This window comes from Suncus etruscus, chromosome 3 (genome assembly GCF_024139225.1).
Source record: "Suncus etruscus isolate mSunEtr1 chromosome 3, mSunEtr1.pri.cur, whole genome shotgun sequence".
NCBI classification, from domain to species: domain Eukaryota; kingdom Metazoa; phylum Chordata; class Mammalia; order Eulipotyphla; family Soricidae; genus Suncus; species Suncus etruscus.
In genome coordinates, this window is record NC_064850.1 from 161,145,070 (window position 1) to 161,164,233 (window position 19,164).

Consider the following 19,164-nt stretch of genomic DNA (forward strand, 5'->3'; position numbering starts at 1 on the left):
CATTCAGTTGTGACCTAAATTCTCCAACCCCTTCAGCCTGCAAAAAACAAAACAAACAAAAAACAGACATAGCAAGGCAGAGAGATAGCTTGATAATAAGCTTAGAGTACATGACTTGTATGTAGGAAGTCTGAACTCCTTAGTACTGCTTGATCCTCCAAACAATCTTAAATCCTAAATAGGCATAACCCCTGAGCACCAGCAGATGTGAACCAAAAACAAAAACAAAAACAAAAAATAAAGGAAAGATAGAAGAAATGGAGAAACTCTAAAATCTATGTAGTTGTAGTCATTAAACTATTTTGTGCTTTTAGAAAATTTGAGTATTTCTTTGGGTGGGGCAATGGTTTGGGCTGTACGCAGTGGTATTCAGGTATACTCCTAGCTCTATGCTCAGGGACACATTTTCTGGTGCTTGGAACACCAAATGCTGTGTTGGGATCAAACTGGCCCCTTGTACAATCTTTCCCGCATCTTTTGAATGTTTTCTAAGCTTGTAGTTACTAAAGTTTCCTTGCTGTAAAATATTTAAAGCATCTTTTCTGAAGGGAGATTACTCTTTATCAGTTGAAAGACTGTTTTCTGGAACTTTAGCTCCCAGTTTTTTAACTTGAGATGAAAGACGAGAGATCTCTGCTAAATAGGATGGGTGCCCCTTTCTTGGTGTGGATTCCAAAATAGATACTTGCTGTTTAGTTTGCTGCTCCCTAACTCTGGAGAAACTTCAAGCTACGAATATATATATGAGAACATTATAGTGATGTTGAATACTTTCTTGTGTTCTCTTTTTCCAGTTTTGAATATAAGCATGTCTTAGTGACAGTGATATTTGTAGCTTCCTGCAGTGACTGCCTAGCTTTAGATACTTTATATGACTATGACTTCTGCCGAAGGAAGACAGAAGACTTGAAGATGCTATCTACTTTCTTGAAATTTGACTTTAAATTCATCACGTACTTTTGATAAGGTATCAACTATTTAGAGAAAATAAATCTATGTTAAAAATTTCTGCCATTTTGCTCTCAGATCTATGATGGCTATTTCTAGTTTTTGTTATGTAATCTGTAAATTTAATTTTTGAAGGAATTATAATCCAGGTATAAATGGTTCCATATAAAAGCATAAATACCAAACTAAAAAAATTATTTGCTTAACATTCTTCCATGTATAAACATTCAAATCAAGATTAAGCAAATTGGGCAGTTGCTATGTCTGCACCCAGCCAGCTCCCTAGAGGACTTGACAGCCAAAAAGTGCCACCCAAAATCTGCAATATTAGTAATAGTGCTTCAAGTTCTGGGACTGCAAAGCCATATGTGTGGCCTCTCAACAACTTTATTCTTGTTTAATAATGCCATCCTCATAAAAACACACCAATGTAGATTGCCAATGTGAAGCAAAAATCACCTAATGTTCCAAAACAAATGAAGTAACAGTATGGTCAGCTAGCAACAAGAGCTTGCCAAACTTTATGACAATGACTTAATAACCTTATTGAAGATACAATAGTTTTCAGAAATTTGCTTGTTGCTGTACATCTTTCCTCTCTTCTTTTTTTCTTCAATAATTTTGTTCTAACTTATCTGGAAACAAACATATTACAATTAACTATGTCAACTATGTGATGCATGCTCTAAAAATGTTAAATTAAAAGATTAAAAAAAGAGTAAGTAACTTAGTACATCTTATAAACTTACTAAGAGGAGTAAAAATCATTTCTTGCTGAAATTTCTGCTTCTATGGAAAAATTATGAGGAGACTGCAGCAATGGCAGAAGAAAACTGGACAAGTGCTTCTCAAGATGCATTTCACATTTCCATGTGTGACACTTTGATGATATCTGTGAATTCCTCAGCTGAATCTCAGCCATGACTGAAAACACTAGTCTATACCAATTCTTCCTGATCCCCACAAAAATAGTCTCTTTCTTTTCTTAACTGAGTGCCTGTTTTCGAGTTTCTATTGATTTATTTCTCCTTATTCAATGATTATTAAGAATATTTTCCACCAGTCTCCATTTTCAAAACTGTGTGTGGGCTAGCACCCCAAGCATATAGTATAGATAGTTTAATAGGAGTTCCTAGGGCTTAATGTATGTTTGGATATGCAGAATGTCTCTGTTGTATTCTGTCCTTCCCTCCTTGGCCCACCACACTACAAGCTCATTTCTAGTCCTTCACTCTCTCACCTCCACCTGCTATTACCCTACATCTAACCCTTTTAATCCTCAGTTCTTGGCTCCTCAAGAAGCAGATCATTATCCCAACATAAAGCCAGTTGCCAACCAGCACCCAAGATATACTTTCAGCCTGAGAAGATATCAATACACTGTGGCTATTGATCTACTCTCAGCAACCTGGCCTCCTTTCCTCCTTCCTTCACTGTTGACATTTGCTTGCTAATTGACATGGTTTCTGAGAAGTTACTGCTCAAGTATATTTTCAGATATAGGACTATTGGGATATGTTTTTCAGACTTCACAGGTCAAATAAAAGACCAAAGTGGTGCACCAGACTTAATATCCCCCAACTATTTCAAAAGACATAAAAGGGACATGATAATATCCTTTGAATATCTTATATGTATTCCCTAAACAGCTATAACCCTTACTAATATCCTCTTATATAGTGACAATTTCTCCCACTGATTTTTTTTTCTTTGTGATCTGTTCAATAAGGAATTCTGGTAGAAAAGTTCCTTGGTTTAGAGCTCATGTTAGAATCAAGTTACGGGGATTGTTGGACTTGTTCCCTCGGCCCCCATATGCACCAATGATACCTGTGGCATTGTTCCTCTTTTGCATTGGCACATTAAAATGGGAAAATATTATACATACAAACAAGTTCTTATCTAATAGAGACAGGAACACACAAATCTTGTAATGCAATGGGGCCTTACACCCTGAACATAGGCTCAGGTCTCAAAAGAACTGGCATTGTCCATTCACCCCTGAACAAAGGATACCATATACAAAACAACCACCATTGTCTATACCATCACCTGGAAGCAAACCTCTACCAGGGAAGACCCTACCACTACCCTGGCATCGATATACTCCAAAGAGGGTTCCCTTAACACTCAGACAACTTAACAACAACCTGCTTTTGGGGCAGGGCTCTCCACATTGCCAACTAATTGTGAGGTGAAACTAGGGGACGTTCCACATCATCTTGACTTCAATGTAGGATATGTACAGAATCCAGAATCTTTAACTACAGAAACCTGACACCAACAACGCAATTGTGTGAAAAAAAAAATTTAACTAGGACCACAGAGAATGACTCAGGGATTGGAAAACCTAAAACCTAATTGGAGCCCAAAGTTGGTCTTATGCCAGAAAACTTCAGGTGTAAGGTCTCCTTATATTTAAACCAAGGCTTTTCCTTTCCATTTCCCCCATATTTTGCTGGGCCTATGCAAACAACAATTGCCACTCTCACACTGTTTTTTTTTTTTACTGTATTTCTTTACATCTTATACTTTAAAAAATAAAAAGAAGAGCTTACTAAATCTTCTGCTATGGTTTTAATCAGTTCATTGGTGATTCAATAATTTTCAAAAATCTACTTTTTTTTTTATTTTATTTTATTTTTTTTGGTTTTTGGGCCACACCCTGTGACGCTCAGGGGTTACTCCTGGCTATGCGCTCAGAAGTTGCTCCTGGCTTCTTGGGGGAACCATATGGGACGCCGGGGGATCGAACTGCGGTCCATCCTAGGCTAGCGCAGGCAAGGCAGGCACCTTACCTCCAGCGCCACCGCCCGGCCCCTGCTTTCCTTTCTTTTCCATTTCTTTAGTTTTTCCTTCTATTTTCTATTTGTTTAAATAACTTTGCCTTTGGTCTTCCTAAAACAAATGTATTATGATCAATTGTGTCAACTATGTGATATATTTCTTTAAATAAATTTAAAAAGAATAAAAAATTAAAAAAAGAATTATAACTTTTTTTTAAATATGAATGTTTCATGAATTTGCGTGTCATCCTTACACAGGGGCCATGCTAATCTTCTCTGTATAGTTCCAATTTTAGTATATGTGCTGCCGAAGCGAGCACAAATTATTACGGTTTAATTAAAATAATTCTTTATAATTTCCCTAGGATATTTATTTCATAAACATAGTTTGAAATGTTTGGCTTGTTTTTGGGTCAAATGCAGTGGTACTCAAGGCCAATACCTGGATTATGCTCAAAAATCACTCTTGGTGATGCTCAAAGAACACAATTCTGGAAAACAAATATGAATCATCTTTATACAAGCAAATACATTACACACTGTAATATCTCTCTGGCTCCTTTATAATAATTAAAATATAAAAATAAATGACTTAAGTAATGACCATTTTTAAATAATAAAAGATTTGCCAAACTAAGTCCAGATCATTACTTTAAAAATATAAGGCAGAATTCAACATCAAGTATCAAACATTAAAAGTATCATATAAGGTGAAAAATAGACAACATTGTATTTCTCTATATTTTCTTCTGCCATACCAAACAAACATTTTATAAAATAAGCACATGTTTGGTGGAAAAGTATATGAAAATTTTTCTACTATAAATTTACATACATTTTTCCATTTGATAGATAGAGCACTTCAAATTGCATAAGATAGACTTAGTCACAAAAATATTTAAAGAATTTTTAGTTTAATATAAAAACAATTAAAAAATCAAAGTACTTGAATTGATATTTCTTAAAATACGATTACAAGTGACCAACATGCACATGAAAAGATGATTTTAACGTAAATCATTATCTATTTATTAGGAAAACACAAACCACAATGGAATAACACTTTACTCATACTATGATGGTTTCAGTAAAAAAAAGTTAATACATTTTGGGGAGTATATAGAAAATCTTGAAGGATTATATACTACTGGTTGAGAATGCAAAATGGTGTAGCTGCTCTGAGAAATAATTGGACAACTCCTCAAAAGGTTATACTTACTTTTTATCTTATACTTATTTTTGTATTCTTTTAGCTGTATTATTATAAGACTCAGCAATTTCATTAGTAGGCATATGACTAAAGGAAATTTAAATATACATCCTCACTAAAATTATGCTTGCTTCATAATAGCACCATTTATAATAATAAAATACATTAATTGATGTAAAAATTGTAACAAATTCATTTTGTGGAATGATATTCAGCCACAAAAAGAATAAATTCAGCTAAAATCATATCAAAACAAACTTTCAAATTCTGACTACAGAACTGAAATTCAAAGGGTGTGGTGATGTTAGAAGGAGCAAAGGATAGAGAGGGTGAAATATGGTGGAGGTTTACTTATTCTTTGGTGGAGGGAGTGATATGACACTAATCATCTGAAGAAGTGTATTCCTAAAATAATTGATATTGCCTCAATAAAAAATGAAGTACATTTACACACCATATTATGAATGAACTTTGAAAATTATGCTGCATGGCAGAATTTGGCATAGAACTACTCTATATATTATAGATCCTAGTTCTAGGAACTGTCCATAATAATCATAACTATGGAAACATAAAGTAGATTCAGACCTGAGGAGAGGAGAAAGAAGAGTGATCATTAGCAGGTATGTAGCTATTTGGAAGGGATTTATAAAATGTTCCAAGATTGGGACAAGAATACGGTGAGTGGAGTGCTTGCCTTGCATTCAGGTTTAATCCCTGTATACCATATGACCCATACACCACCGGGACTGATTTCTGAGTGCAGAGCCAAGAGTATGCCCTGAGTTCTACCAGGTGTAGCCCAAAAAGAAACAAACAAAAGTTATTAAATTAATAGTGACTATTCAGCTCTGTGAATATGACACTAGAAGTCATTGTATTATATGTTATATGTGGCTCAATTACATGCTATAAAAATTACATCTCGGGGCTGGAGAGATAGCACAGCAGTGTTTGCCTTGCAAGCAGCCACCCAGGACCTAAGGTGTTTGGTTCGAATCCCAGCATCCCATATGGCGTTCCATATGGCCCCCTGAGTTTGCCAGGAACTATTTCTGAGCAGATAGCCAGGAGTAACCCCTGAGCACTGCCGGGTGTGGCCCAAAAATCCCAAAAAAAAAAATTACATCTCAGTAAAACTAATCAACTTAGATCCCCTCTTTTTATCTTTAACCTTTCTTACTATTTTCAAAAAGATCAAATGGATAGAAGAGACTAAATAATTTGGTCTAAAATAGTTCATTCAAAGGTAGACAAAATTGTCACAGCAAAAACTTCATTACCATCACAACAGTACTTAGATCTCAAGTTATTATAATTTAGCGTAAGAAAACAGAGAGATAGCACAAGGACTAAGGTGTTACATGTACATAGTCAATACTTGTCTGGTTCCTGGTACTAAATCTGGTCCCCCAAAAAACTACCAGAGTGAGCCCCAAACCAGAACAAGGCAAAAAACTTTAGCATTAGATTAAACCTAAATTGAATTGAGTCCCAATATCAATAAGTGAACTGAAGGGGAAATTAGATATCTATTTCTACAAGATTATGATAATATACAACTCATTGATATACATATTTACATATATAAACACATATATCCTTTAGTTTGGAGTGAGCACTAGTAAAAACTTTAAGATAGGGCAATTGCTTGAAGTATCTTTTTCAGTAGTAGTACAGTTGTCATGGTAACCAATCCACAATATTGGCCTGTGTAAGAATGTACACATTTCTAGTCCTATGACATACTGATATTGGCTTGAACCCCTTAGTATCAATGAACCACTACGCTTATGAGATAAAGAATGTTGAAGACCTACATTACATTTTCAAGCACAAAGTCTTTCCATTATCATCCTCTCACTCACAGGTCTTGGATTCCCTCTCCTAATCTTGATGCTCTCTCCAATGATTTTGAAGAGTGTTGAAAACCAAGGCCAGACAATATTTTATTCGAAGCAGACGAAAATATAACTATTTTGAGGGTTGAAAATGGACTCTTCCCAAACTAATGATTCTTCACTTCAGAGTCAGATTGAATACTTGGCTTCCCTGGATCCTACACACAAAATAAACCCTTATCTCATAAAATACGTCTCTGTACAGAAGTTACCATAAAGAAAACTTAATGCTGACAACCAACATTTCCTTTGTGGATACATATATATACACACATCCATCTATGAACATATTTCGTCAATGCCTTTACATTCCCAAGGACTCTCGTATTTTACTATTGTCATTTTCTCTTTTCCTCTTCCTCTTCATTTCACTGGCCTTGCTTGTCTTTAGAGGCACCTGAAGGCACATAAGGCAGAGAAGTGAAACCGACTGTAATTCTTCAGTTCACTTGTCTGCAGCCTCCAGTGAGCCAGTCTCCATACGGTGGCTAAGCTGAGCTCTGAAAAAGTTCAGAGTCTCTGCTCAGGTGCAATTTGCCAACATGTTCACAAAACTCATGGGGGAGCAGAGTCAGACCTATGTGAAAGGCTCTGGGTTAAGAGAAATGATGACTGATCTTGAGTTTTAAAAAGTAGGAACTTCCTTCCTCTATAAAAGAAAGGAAATAACTTTATGTCTAAGAATTTCTGTCTAACAGTTTTGAAGAATTGAATGCAAATTGCTCAGAGCAATCAGAAATCCCAATTTTCCTAAAAACTTTTGATGCTTTTGTGTAACTCTTCAGGTTCTTTCAACTTACTTCCTCTGGTTTCAAAAATCTTTGACTAAGGCTCTACCTTTAAGTGAAATCAAGTATTTCTTTTACAGAAATAATGGAAGAAGAAAAAAGTTTGTTTAGGCATTTTTTCTTTATATGTTACTTAAAATCAATATATTAATTTAAAATAGCATTTTATGTATATATAGTATTTTATTAGTATTCCATAATTTGATCTTTACTAAAATTCCAAGAAATAAAGTTATAATTACAAGCCAATTTGACTGATATGGGACTCAGCTAGAGCAGAGCTAGGATCAACACTTAGGATTATGATTACGAAGACAAAAATGATTGTATTATAATATTACTTTGCTTTTTCTTCCATTCCAGAGGAAAAGCACATTAAATTTTCCACTATGGAATTTCATTGTGTGCCTAACCCTCATAATGGGCTAAAACTTTTCTGTGATTTGGACAACCGGGTGATTTGGATAAACCTTTCTTGTAATCTCTAGCCTCATGCATTTTTTTTTCAGATCCTGGAATTTGCCATATTTTTTTCTGTTTAGTGCTCATTCAAACTCATCTCTAAACTTGTGCCTTCCCCAGTTGCCTACCTTACCTCCCCCTTACACAATATTATTATGTTATCTCTCAAACTTCATCTTAAATTTCTTTTGTAGAGACTTCAGCATTCACTTTGTAAGTGATCTCTGGAACCATGGCACTTTTCTAATTGATATAGATAGTAAACTATATAAGTCAGAAATATCTGTCTTTCTCATCTCTGTATCTCATCACCTAAAAAGAATTTGTGGCATTAGATGTACTAATAAACATTGGGGAGATATGCCATATGTTTCTGCATCATCCAAGTTCCCTCTGTGGTATGGAATAGTTTTAGAAAAGATTCAAGGTTTTAAGAGCCCTCCTTTACTTCTTTGTTTTTTGTTTGTTTGGGGGCCATGCCCAATGACACTCAAGGATTACTCCTGGATATGCACTCAGAAATTGCTCCTGGCTCAGGGGACCATAAGGGATGCCCTGGACAAACCCAGGTCCACCCTGGGTCAACATCATGCAAGGCAAATGCCCTACTGCTGTGCTATTGCTCCGGCCCCCCTCCTTTACTTCCTAGGTTTGCTGTACTCTCTAATTTTAATAAATTTATTAAAAAGTGCAGATACGGGCCTGGAGAGATAGCACAGCGGCGTTTGCCTTGCAAGCAGCCGATCCAGGACCAAAGGTGGTTGGTTCGAATCCTGGTGTCCCATATGGTCCCCCGTGCCTGCCAGGAGCTATTTCTGAGCAGACAGCCAGGAGTCACCCCTGAGCACCGCCGGGTGTGGCCCAAAAACCAAAAAAAAAAAAAAAGAAAAAGTGCAGATACATTTTTATTTCCTTCTATTGGTATAACATCTTTTCCTTTTGAACTCCCATGATTTTACTGCATTACCTAGCACTGGAAAAGGTATTTTTTTAATAAAACAACTTGATAAACTCATTAAAATTTATAGTTATGGAATTGAGTTGAATTATAGAGAGAACATAACATTGTTGAACTTTTTTCTTGTGAAAATATTTGTTTACTTTTAAGTGTATTATTTCTTTTTAAAAACTGAACTCTACAACTATAAATAATATAAGCTGAACATGTAATAATTTTCATTAAACACTGCAAATTTGAAAGTTTTATGTCTTCTCCTACCGGTTTCCCATTTAACCCTCAAATAACCTATCTTTTGAAAACATTTTATTTCCCGTATTTCTTTGTATAATTTTTAGAAGAAGGTGCACAGATAGTGGTACTGAGGTCTTACTCCTTGTTCTGTGCTCGGGAGTCACTCTTGATTCTGTGCTCAGAGATCACTTCTAGAATTGTTCTGGAAAACATTTGGGGTGCTGGGGATAGAATTTGAATTGATTAAGGCAAAGCCTTAACCCATATACTATCTGGCCCTCATTTCTTAAACTTCTATAACACACTGCTTTTTAATTCTTTCTCTTTCCATTATAAATATTAATTTTTATATTTTTACTATTGTAGGCTTTTTGGGTACTTTCTGGTTTGCTTCTAATATTGTAATACTTATAATCCTATTGATGATTAATTTTATTGGTTAAAGTACATTTTCTGATATTCATGTTAAAATAAACATATTTACCATCTACTCTGTTACAACTGAGAATCCTTCTAGTTAATTCATTTTCCTGACCATGTCATAAAATTGCTTTAAAAAATTATCATTAGTGATTTAAGAATCATGAATTACTTTGAGTTCAATGAAAAAGGCATGCCAATGGATATATTCTTTGGAATTCTAAATGAATGACAGAAGGCATAAGCATTTCTAGCATAACAAAATGATTTTCTTGAAACATAATGTTAACAGAATAAATTTCCAATTAGAGTCAACTTATTTCATGCTATTAAAATACACAGGCATTCTTATAACTCTGGTTTCAACCTGTTGTGTTTATCACCTATAGTTTTCATTAAAATGAATAGCTTTCTATCATCCTTTCAGAAAGAAATCTGAAACCACTCTGTACTACATGCATAGAAATCTAGGAGGGAAATAAAGAATCTCAGAACAAATTTAAGCCTTAGGGCTTTTCTATTGTTTTTCATAGTTAAAACAAAATTTATTTTTATTGGTTTATTTTAAATATATTGTCTCCTTCATTTTGAATAAGTTAATATTAGTGCCATATCTGACCAACTTTATAACTTGTCCCTCTAATAATAATTATCCCACTAATATCTAAGCCCGGTAGACCAGTAGGCAGTAATTTTTGTCATTGTAATATATTCCTCTCACTCTTCTTCATTGGTTGGGTGGTTTGAAGAAGCATTCTAAAGTTGGGATTTTTAATTAGTTCCATAGTGTGGTACAAGGAAGATATGGAAGGTGTAGATTAGAGTTTGTTTTCATTTTGTTTGGGGGCCACACACTGCTGTGCTCTTGGCTTCCTTGTCAAGCTCGTGGGAGGTCTTCAATTAGTGATAACAACCACTATTATTGTTGGCAAGAAATGGTCATGTATGTGTATCATAGTTTAAATTATCCTCACTTAAAAATTTTCATAGAGTTGTCAATTCACATTACACAGTCTCAAATCTTAAGTGTTCACTTTAATATTTAAAACCAATACTAATTCATATTAAACTCACATTTTTGAAGCAAACTTGGGGCTCAGTTAAAAGCTTTGACTAAAAATATTCAGGAGTCAGTCACCCTCTAATAGTGGAGAAAGGTAAAAAAGTCAATCATATAATAGCATGAGTGTTTTTCTGAAAATTATTCAATTTGGAGAAGACAAGGATGTTCTAGAATTATTCATTCAGCTGATTTATTCAATCCTGACAATATGTATCCTATAATTAAAGTACTTGAAGATAGATGATGGTATTTACAAAAAAACCTGTTAATTTTGTATTTATTTGTGTATTCAGATAAAGTTGTTTGTTTTGTTAACCACAAAAAAGTTTGTTAAATATATCCAACTACTTTAATTTCCTCTTGGAAATTACTATGACACATAAATATATCTAAGATTTAAAAATTACTATTCTATGTTAGCTGGTTCTGCATTCTGTGTGATTAAAAATTGTAACTCATTCAATGTTTTAATTATTCATATTATCTTTTCTGGGATGACTACTTAATACATATATCCTATTTTGAAACATTAAAACCATAATATGACCTGGTAGTATTTTAGACTTGAAATAGTTCCAAACAGAAGAAAGGAAGATTAGTGAGTTTCTATGTATTAGCATAAGAGAAAAGTTTTGCATTCATTTTATTCATTGATATATCCCAAATACCTAAAATAGAGTGGTGCAAGGTGATTAAGAAAAAAATTCCAGTGCACCTTCTTTTGTTATACAGCCCACAACCTAAAATAATTTTTATATGTTTAAATAGTCAAAAATCTAAAGAAGGGCCAAAGAGATAGCACAGTGGAAGGGTGTTTGCCTTGGATGTGTCTGACCAGGAAGGGACCCAGGTCGATTCCTGGCACCCAAATGGTCCCCTAGCCTGCCAAGGAAGGATAATTTCTGAATGCAGAGCCAGGAGGAACCTAGGAGCACCACTGGTGTGGCCCAACAACCAATCAATCAATTAATCAATCAATCAATAAATAAAGTTTAAAAAAAATCTAAAGAAGTTTTTATCACATGTCATATAAGTAACATATTACATGACATGTGAAAGCTACATGGAATTTCACTGCAGCAAATGAAGTTTTATTTGAACAAATTTATCTAATATTAGTTTATTGATCATGGTTATTTTGCCATTACAGGGAAAATTGAGATTGTGAAATTAGCTAACCCAAAAGGTTTTGATATTATACCCCCAACATGGGGGTCTAACCTGGATTAAAATATTTATTTTCTTGTCAAGTCAAATACACTAATATATTTATGTTTTTTTTCAAAGAATCTAACATCAATCATTAGTCTATCCCTGCCCTTCTAGATTGCCTGGTGATCTGCTTTGCTTCCTTCTGTGTTTTTTTTTTTGTTTTGAATGTCTTTCTTTGTAGGTTTCTGTAGCTGGATGATGCCATTCTGACCCCAGCAGCTTCAGTGTAAATTCCTCCCTCTCCCTCCCGGAAAATGCAGTGCATTTGGGAATTTGGGGAAATTTTTGTTTGTTTGTTTGCTTGTTTGTTCAGGTTTTTTGTTTTTGGTGTGTTTTTTTATTCCTTGCTTATTTTGTTTCTCTTTTATTTGGAGGGAGTGGAGAAAGTGGGAACAAGGAGGTAGAAAGGTGGAATTTTTTTAGCTCATTTCCAGAGGTGGAAATATGTCATGAATAAAGTTCATGCATAAATGTGTCATGAATAAAGTTGTTTTTGAAAAAAAAACACATTAACATAAATCATTAGTATATTCCTGTGTAGAGAAACACATTCTAAGAATAACAGCCTGGATGATAACACAGACATACAAGCCTCAATTTATACTTTGGGCTCTTCCATTTATTAGCTGTGAGTCCAAAGGAAAAATGCTTAACTTCTCTGGGCATTATTTTTCTTACCATTAAAATGAATTAATGATGTGCCTATTGTATAGAGTTGTTATGAGCAACAAATCAATTAGTAACTGTAAAATCTAGAACATCAGCTGGTAATTAGCATGTTATAAATCAAGTAATATTTTAGTTGCATTTTAAAGTTAATAAAATGGAAATATTTAGATATAGCTAAGATAATATGCATACCCGAACATGCTCATAAATACGATCATGAATTAAAATTTGAGCACTGTCTGCCCTTATCAATATGCCTTCTAAGCCAGCATAATGTGTTATTATCTATTCTAATGGCCTTTGATTGTAGGATATAACTTTCAGGCTCCCATACCTATATAATCAATGGCCTTGTTTAGGATAAAAAAAAAATTATTCTGAATCGATGAATAACTTCTGCTACAAAATCTAAATTCTTAACTTCTAATCCGACAATATCAAATTGTTATAAAGTGGTGATTATGAGAAAGCAAAAATGGTTATAAAATAAATTTGCTTTGTTAAGGTTATTATTCAATTCTTAAGAAGAGAACTAATGGAAACTATTGTCTTACATTTAAAGAAATACTTTCTAAGCACCAAAGTCAGGAATCAAAACTATTTATTAATAAATCTAATGACTTTTAAATCATTTGCAAGTCATTTTAGCAAATAGATAATTAGTATGCCTAATGCTTAAATAGATTTTACATTCATTTATGTAAATCTTTAAGAGGATTTTTTTATAGAAGGTGAAATCTTTATAGAGTTTCTTTCTAACTTCTAAAAACAATCTCTAACTTCAGTATAGGACCATAGTCCTCTCATAATTTTTATTGTACAAATGCAGCTTGTAAGTTCATATCACTAAGTAAAATTTTAATGTTTTAATAATGGCTTTTTCAAAACATTTTAAGAGCTTATTATTTTTATTTTTAAGTAAAATATTTAAAATAAGATATTAATATTTTAAATGTATCTATTCAAGCCCAATTATCTAAAATTAATAATGTCTATATTCAAACACAAGATAAATATTACTCATTAATTTTAATGCTTGGTTCACTAAAATGAAATATAAATTTGAACCCAAGTTAATGGCATACTGAAAAAAAACTTAGCAACTAGAGCAAAAATTGGGGCCTATAAAAGCCTTTATGCTTGGACTGCTTTATTTTCTAGACTTAGCCAAATGCAAAATTATGTAATGATATTTAAAATATGTTTAAATTATTAAATTTTTTATTCATTAATAGCTCTGTTTTCTATGAATAACATTTTATATAGGTAAATTCTCCTTAATTATATGTATTTATATTTTATGCTTGTTACAAAGGTATACTCCATTTTAATTTCAACTTCTCAGAATTTGAAAAACTCTTTCATATTTAGACCTTAAAACCACAAGTGGATATAAGATAAAAACGACCATAAACATTTTTGCAAATATCTTCAATAAAAGTGTTATAATCACAAAACACTTGTCTAACATATTTATCCCTCCATTTAATATATGTAAGATCATGAGAACATCTTTTATACACTAACACAGTAACAAATGGGTCAATATGATACGATTGGTTGCAACTTACAGCACTTTTGTCTACATTAAAATGAAGACCTTGATGGTTAATCTTGCTTTGTTTTGGTAAAACAAAATTAAAATGATGTCATTAGTTTTTAAAAATTAAAGTGTTAATTACTATTATTGGAACAAAATATTATTACTGTGAGGTCCAAAATAGGCTAACATTAAATAATTTTCTTTTTTGTTTCTTTTGCTTTTTAAGGAAAATATGTTTCTCCCCTCTTCATGGCAGAAGTATCAGATTCTTGCAGTACCCATGACACTTGTAAGCATACAGTGGTCAGACACCACTACATAGCCTTCAAATGACATGGCCCAGTGAAGCTGGAAGGTGTCATCACAGAGCCAGGCGGCCTGGTATCAGCCTTCCACCAGGACAGAGCCAGCAGGCCCTATAGCTGGTGAACTGAATCCAGGCTAAGGTAGGAAATAGATTTTGCATTTTGAAAGTCAACTCTGCTAACACTGAAGTCTGGGGCATACTTTTAAGATAAAAGCCCATTGAGGGCTTTAGAAAGTATATACATTGGACCAAATGTATAACATTCATCTTTAAATTGAATTAACTCTCAATGATGTTATTAGTCTTCTAAGGTTTTGGATTTATAGTAGATGTATACATTACAAATATGAACAAATGTGTGTTCAGATTTATACTGTCTGAATTCTTAAACATGTATATGCTATGCTAAATTAGTGTTCTATAGTCCTTTAAAAGTGCTGAAAGTTAAAATAACAAAATATTAATCATCAATATCCATTGATGTGCTAATGTCCATTACACTAAACTGACCAGTTTTATCTTTAGTTCAATGAAAGACATTTACTAAATAAAATTACATTATCTATCCCTGTTGGACTCCTGTTTTCACTACTCAAGGACAAAGGAGTTTGTATCCTTGCGTGTACTAGTGATCAATGGCATCTTTTTATTGGGGGGGGGGGTAGTTTCCAAACAATGCTCCTGAATTCCAGATCCATCCCCTGAGATCTTGATCAGGCAGTTAAATTCTCAGTCTTTTTGAATGATGTTGCTCAATCTCCTAGGTAGTGGAGTCCACCAGAACCATTCTGGTACTAACTTGGGAGAGATGCAGGAGTGATGTATACCAGGGATCAAATTTGGGGCCTAGAGAGGACCTGGCATGCTATCTACCCTATTTCTCAAACATCTTTTGATACGACTCTGCATTAATTCTTCTTTCACAAATATTAGGAGAAAACATCTTAAAAGTTTCTAAGTTTAAGATATCCATGCTTTTTTGTAGAATCACCAGTGATTATCAGTGTTATCTAAGCAACTGAAGAATGTTTTCCATTTCTTAAAACTTAAGCTACCTAGGTCTGTCGGAAATATCCTAACGACAAAATAAACATTAAATTCCATAAGGCTGCATGGAGGGGAACTTTGGCCCCCTTCTGAATGGAAAAACGCCCTGATGAAATTTTAAACCAGTACTTCCAAATGTAACACTTTGCTGGGTTGTTTGACATCTGGAATCCTGAGGTTTTATCTTGAGAAACAGCTAGCATATTGTTTCTCCTTTCCACGAAGAAAAAGAAACCCTCTGCTAGACTCATTAAAACAGATTTCTACATTGGAGCCAATGAAACATGAATGTCAATTCCTATAGTTCTTTTAAACAATCTCAGTCACACTTTCGGGAAAGGGGGACCCACATCATTTCTCTTGCCCTTTGGCATGAAATACAGTTTCCCATACACAGAGTCTGGAGAGCAAGAGCAAAAACTCTCCCAACTTCTTGGTGACTTCGAAGCTAGTAGACTGTGCTCTCCATCTGCAACCAAGCACTCCTCTGGGATGTAAACTACTAGTTAAGATTTTCTTTGACACCCTGACACCTCTCTCTGGGCTTTCCTCTAAAAGTGAAAGGAAAGACTTTCCACAAGATAGAAAGTTTGGTATGGGCCACACGATGCTAAAATTCCAAAAGTGACCTTAACAGAGAAAGCAGCTCAGAACTCAAGTTCCAAAGAGAGCAAAGGCAGGCACGTAAAAACAAACAAACAAAACAAACAAACAAACACACAAACAACCCCCCCCCAGAAAAACAAAACCAAAAGCAACTTGAGTGTCTGAAAGAAGGAAAGCTTGGGCGCATCACCTAGCTTAAGCCGGAAAGGGGGAACTTCTGGCAGAATCCTGTCATCTTAGGTACGTTCCGGTTACAGATTTAGAGGGAGGATTTAGGGTTCCGGGTCTCCCCCCCCCCCCTGGCCTTGGACCCCACCTGCTTGCCAGTTTCCAACCACAGCTCCCACCTTGCCCGCTCTGGGAAGAAAGAGAAAAGGGCTTTCCAGGAGTCGGGGATGCTGTCAGGCCAGGTCCCCGCCGACCTTTAGGGACTCTGCCATCAACTTTGCCCACCTCGTCGGATGTGTTGGTGTTAGTCCTCCATCAGCCAGAGCCTCCCGCCCAGCGCACCTCGCGTCCCCCTCCTCCCCACCCCTCCCCGCACTCCGGCCTTTGGGGCTCCCCTCGTCGCTCCCCGCCCTCTTCTTTGTTGTCTCCTACCTGCTGGCCAGGCTCTGCCTGCAGTGCTGCCTGAAGGGCATCAGGTGGTAGTTCATGGCGTCCAGCAGCAGCTTCTGGCACACCGGGTCGGTGCGCATGAAGTCCACCGACTGGACGCGCTCCACCAGCTCCGGGGCCGGGATGAGCGCGAAGCGGAGGCGCTTCATGAGGTCGGGCGCGTACTGCATGCGGGTCTCGCGGTCGTGCTCCAGCCAGAGCACGGACATCTGGAAGAGCGCCAGCTCCGACTCCACGGGGGGCGGCAGCGAGTCCAGCAAGGCGCGCATCTCCTCGAAGTTGAGCAGCAGCACGTCCTCCACCAGGTACTTGTTGGCCAGCTTCTTGGTCTCCTCCAGGCCGTGCAGCGCGGCGATCTTGCACACCTGCTTGTAGTTCTGCACCGAGATCTGGTCGTTGAGGAACTGCACGCACAGCTTGGTGACCTGCGGGATGTGCAGGATCTTGCTGACCGACAGCACCTCCTCCACGGTGTCCAGGGACAGGGTCACGTTGGCCGTGTAGAGGTACTCGAGCACCAGGCGCAGCCCGATGGACGAGCAGCCCTGCAGCACCAGGTTGTTGATGGCCCGGGGGCTGGTCAGCAGCTTGTCGTCGGGGGAGGAGGACGGCGTCCCGGGCTCCTCCTGCGGCGGCGGCGGCGGCGGCTGCTGCGGCTGCTGTGGCGGCTGCTGCGGCGGCTGCTGGGGGTCCTTGGGCGCCCCGAGCCCGTCCTGGCCGCCGATCCCGCCCCCGAGCGGGGGGTGGCTGGAGAAGAGCGATCGGAAGTACTGCGAGCAGGAGGCCAGCACGGCCTTGTGGCAGTGGAACTGCTGGCCCTGCGCCGTCAGGGTCACGTCGCAGAAGAGCTGCTTCCGCCACAGCAGGTTGAGGCCGTGCAGCAGGTTGTCGCTGTGGCTGGGGTCGAAGGTGGACGTCCTGTCCCCGGATCTGGACATGGCGAGCGGGCTCGGCGCACCTGGCTTTAAACCCTCCTCCGACCTGGCAGACGGGCGGGAGGGAGGGAGGGGAGCGGGGAGCGGAGGGTGGGGTGTGGTCGGGTGGGGTGGGGAAGGGCGTGGAGGGGTGGGGTGGGGAGGGCGAAGAAGGACAGTCAGTGCTCGGCTCGGCGGGGGGCTGGCGGGGGCCCCCGCGACCCTGGAGGAAGGGCTGAAGGGGGCCTGTCTGGGTGGGTGGGTGGGGGGGGGTCTGGGCGCCCCCTCTGCTTCCTACCGACCCGTCCTCGCCTCCTCCCGGACACTTCACCCCTCACTTGGCTCCAAACCACCCGGGCTCCGGGCTCTGGGCAGCAGCGACGGCCGAGTGGCTGCTGAAGCCGAGACCCCTCGTGGGCTTGTGTCCATGCCGGGCGGGATGAAGGGAAGGAAACGGCCCTGGAGTGGGGCAGCCGAGGGGGCGCCCCAAGAGAGCGTGCAGGAGACCGACGGAGGAAGGTTCCACTTCAACTTCAGCCCGCCGCTTTGCTGTGCTTTTTTATGTGGGCTGTCGGTGCCGTTTGGGGGGAGCAGGAGAGGTGCCCGCCAAGCGTGCGAGTGGGCGCAGCTCCCCCCTCCCAGCCCCGGGAGCCCCTTGGCTCAGCCTTAGCTGCCCCGAGAAAGTCCCAGGCCGGCGGGGCGAGGGCGCCCCGAAAGCCCTCTCTGCTGCTGCCGAGCAAGTGCAGCGTGGCGAAGGCAGGACCGGGGCAGAGGCGGGCGCCGTCCCGATCGAATCAATTCGAGCTCCTTCCCCGCGCCCCGGCGCTGCCCGCTGGCCCGCTCCCCGAACTGTCGGCTTCCCCGTCCTCGGCGGGGCTCAAGTTGCAGAGACGCCTGGGGAGCTGCTGGTGGAGAATCCCCCCAGCCGCCCGCCCGCCCCCCGCCTTTGCGAGGCGCCCCAAGTTCCGACGTCCCCCCCAGCCCACCCCGAGCGCCCCGTCCTCCCGCCGCGGGGCTGCACCTGAGCTAGACGAGGAGGGAGGAAGGGGGACTATGGGGGCGCATTCCCAGCCGGAGCCTGGAGTGGAGTGGAGGCCCCGGAGGGACTTGGCGGTGGACGGCTCTTCACTCCCGGGCTCCAGCCCCGCGCGGTTAACTCCGGCACTCTGAGAAGTTCGAGTTAACCGGCAGGTGTGGGCGGTGGGAGGGAGGGAAAGTGGGGGGCTGTGTCAGGGCCAGCAGTTGGGGCAGGGGACTCTGCGCCCACCCACCCACCCACCCACCCAGCAGCAGCAGCGAGCACAGCCCTCTGCTGCATGCAATTTCTTCTAGGAGCCCCCCTCCCTATGGGCCCTTAGCAGCCCCCCAACCCGAGCACACCCCGAGCCCCCGACACTTCCCCTAGCCTGGCAACTACTTCTGTTCAAAATAAATACATAAATAAATAAATAAATAATAATAAAGAAGCCGCCAGCTTC

The 19,164-nt window shown here is 38.9% G+C and overlaps 1 protein-coding gene and 1 non-coding gene across 2 annotated transcripts in view; both read right to left on the reverse strand.

Annotated features, from left to right (window-relative positions):
- Positions 1 to 18,100, reverse strand: part of KLHL14 (kelch like family member 14) — a 120,938-nt gene extending 102,838 nt beyond the window's left edge. The window contains exons 1-2 of the mRNA XM_049770211.1: positions 17,985 to 18,100; positions 16,755 to 17,753 (exon numbers count right to left, since the gene is read on the reverse strand). Of these exons, the coding sequence (XP_049626168.1) occupies positions 16,755 to 17,710 (956 nt within the window). The 5' untranslated portion in view covers positions 17,711 to 17,753; positions 17,985 to 18,100. The remainder of the gene's footprint in view (positions 1 to 16,754; positions 17,754 to 17,984) is intronic.
- LOC126005763 (U6 spliceosomal RNA) lies at positions 3,948 to 4,054 on the reverse strand. Its single transcript, XR_007494798.1, has one exon. It is a non-coding gene; the product is annotated as a U6 spliceosomal RNA (small nuclear RNA).
- Positions 18,101 to 19,164: the final 1,064 nt, after the last annotated feature.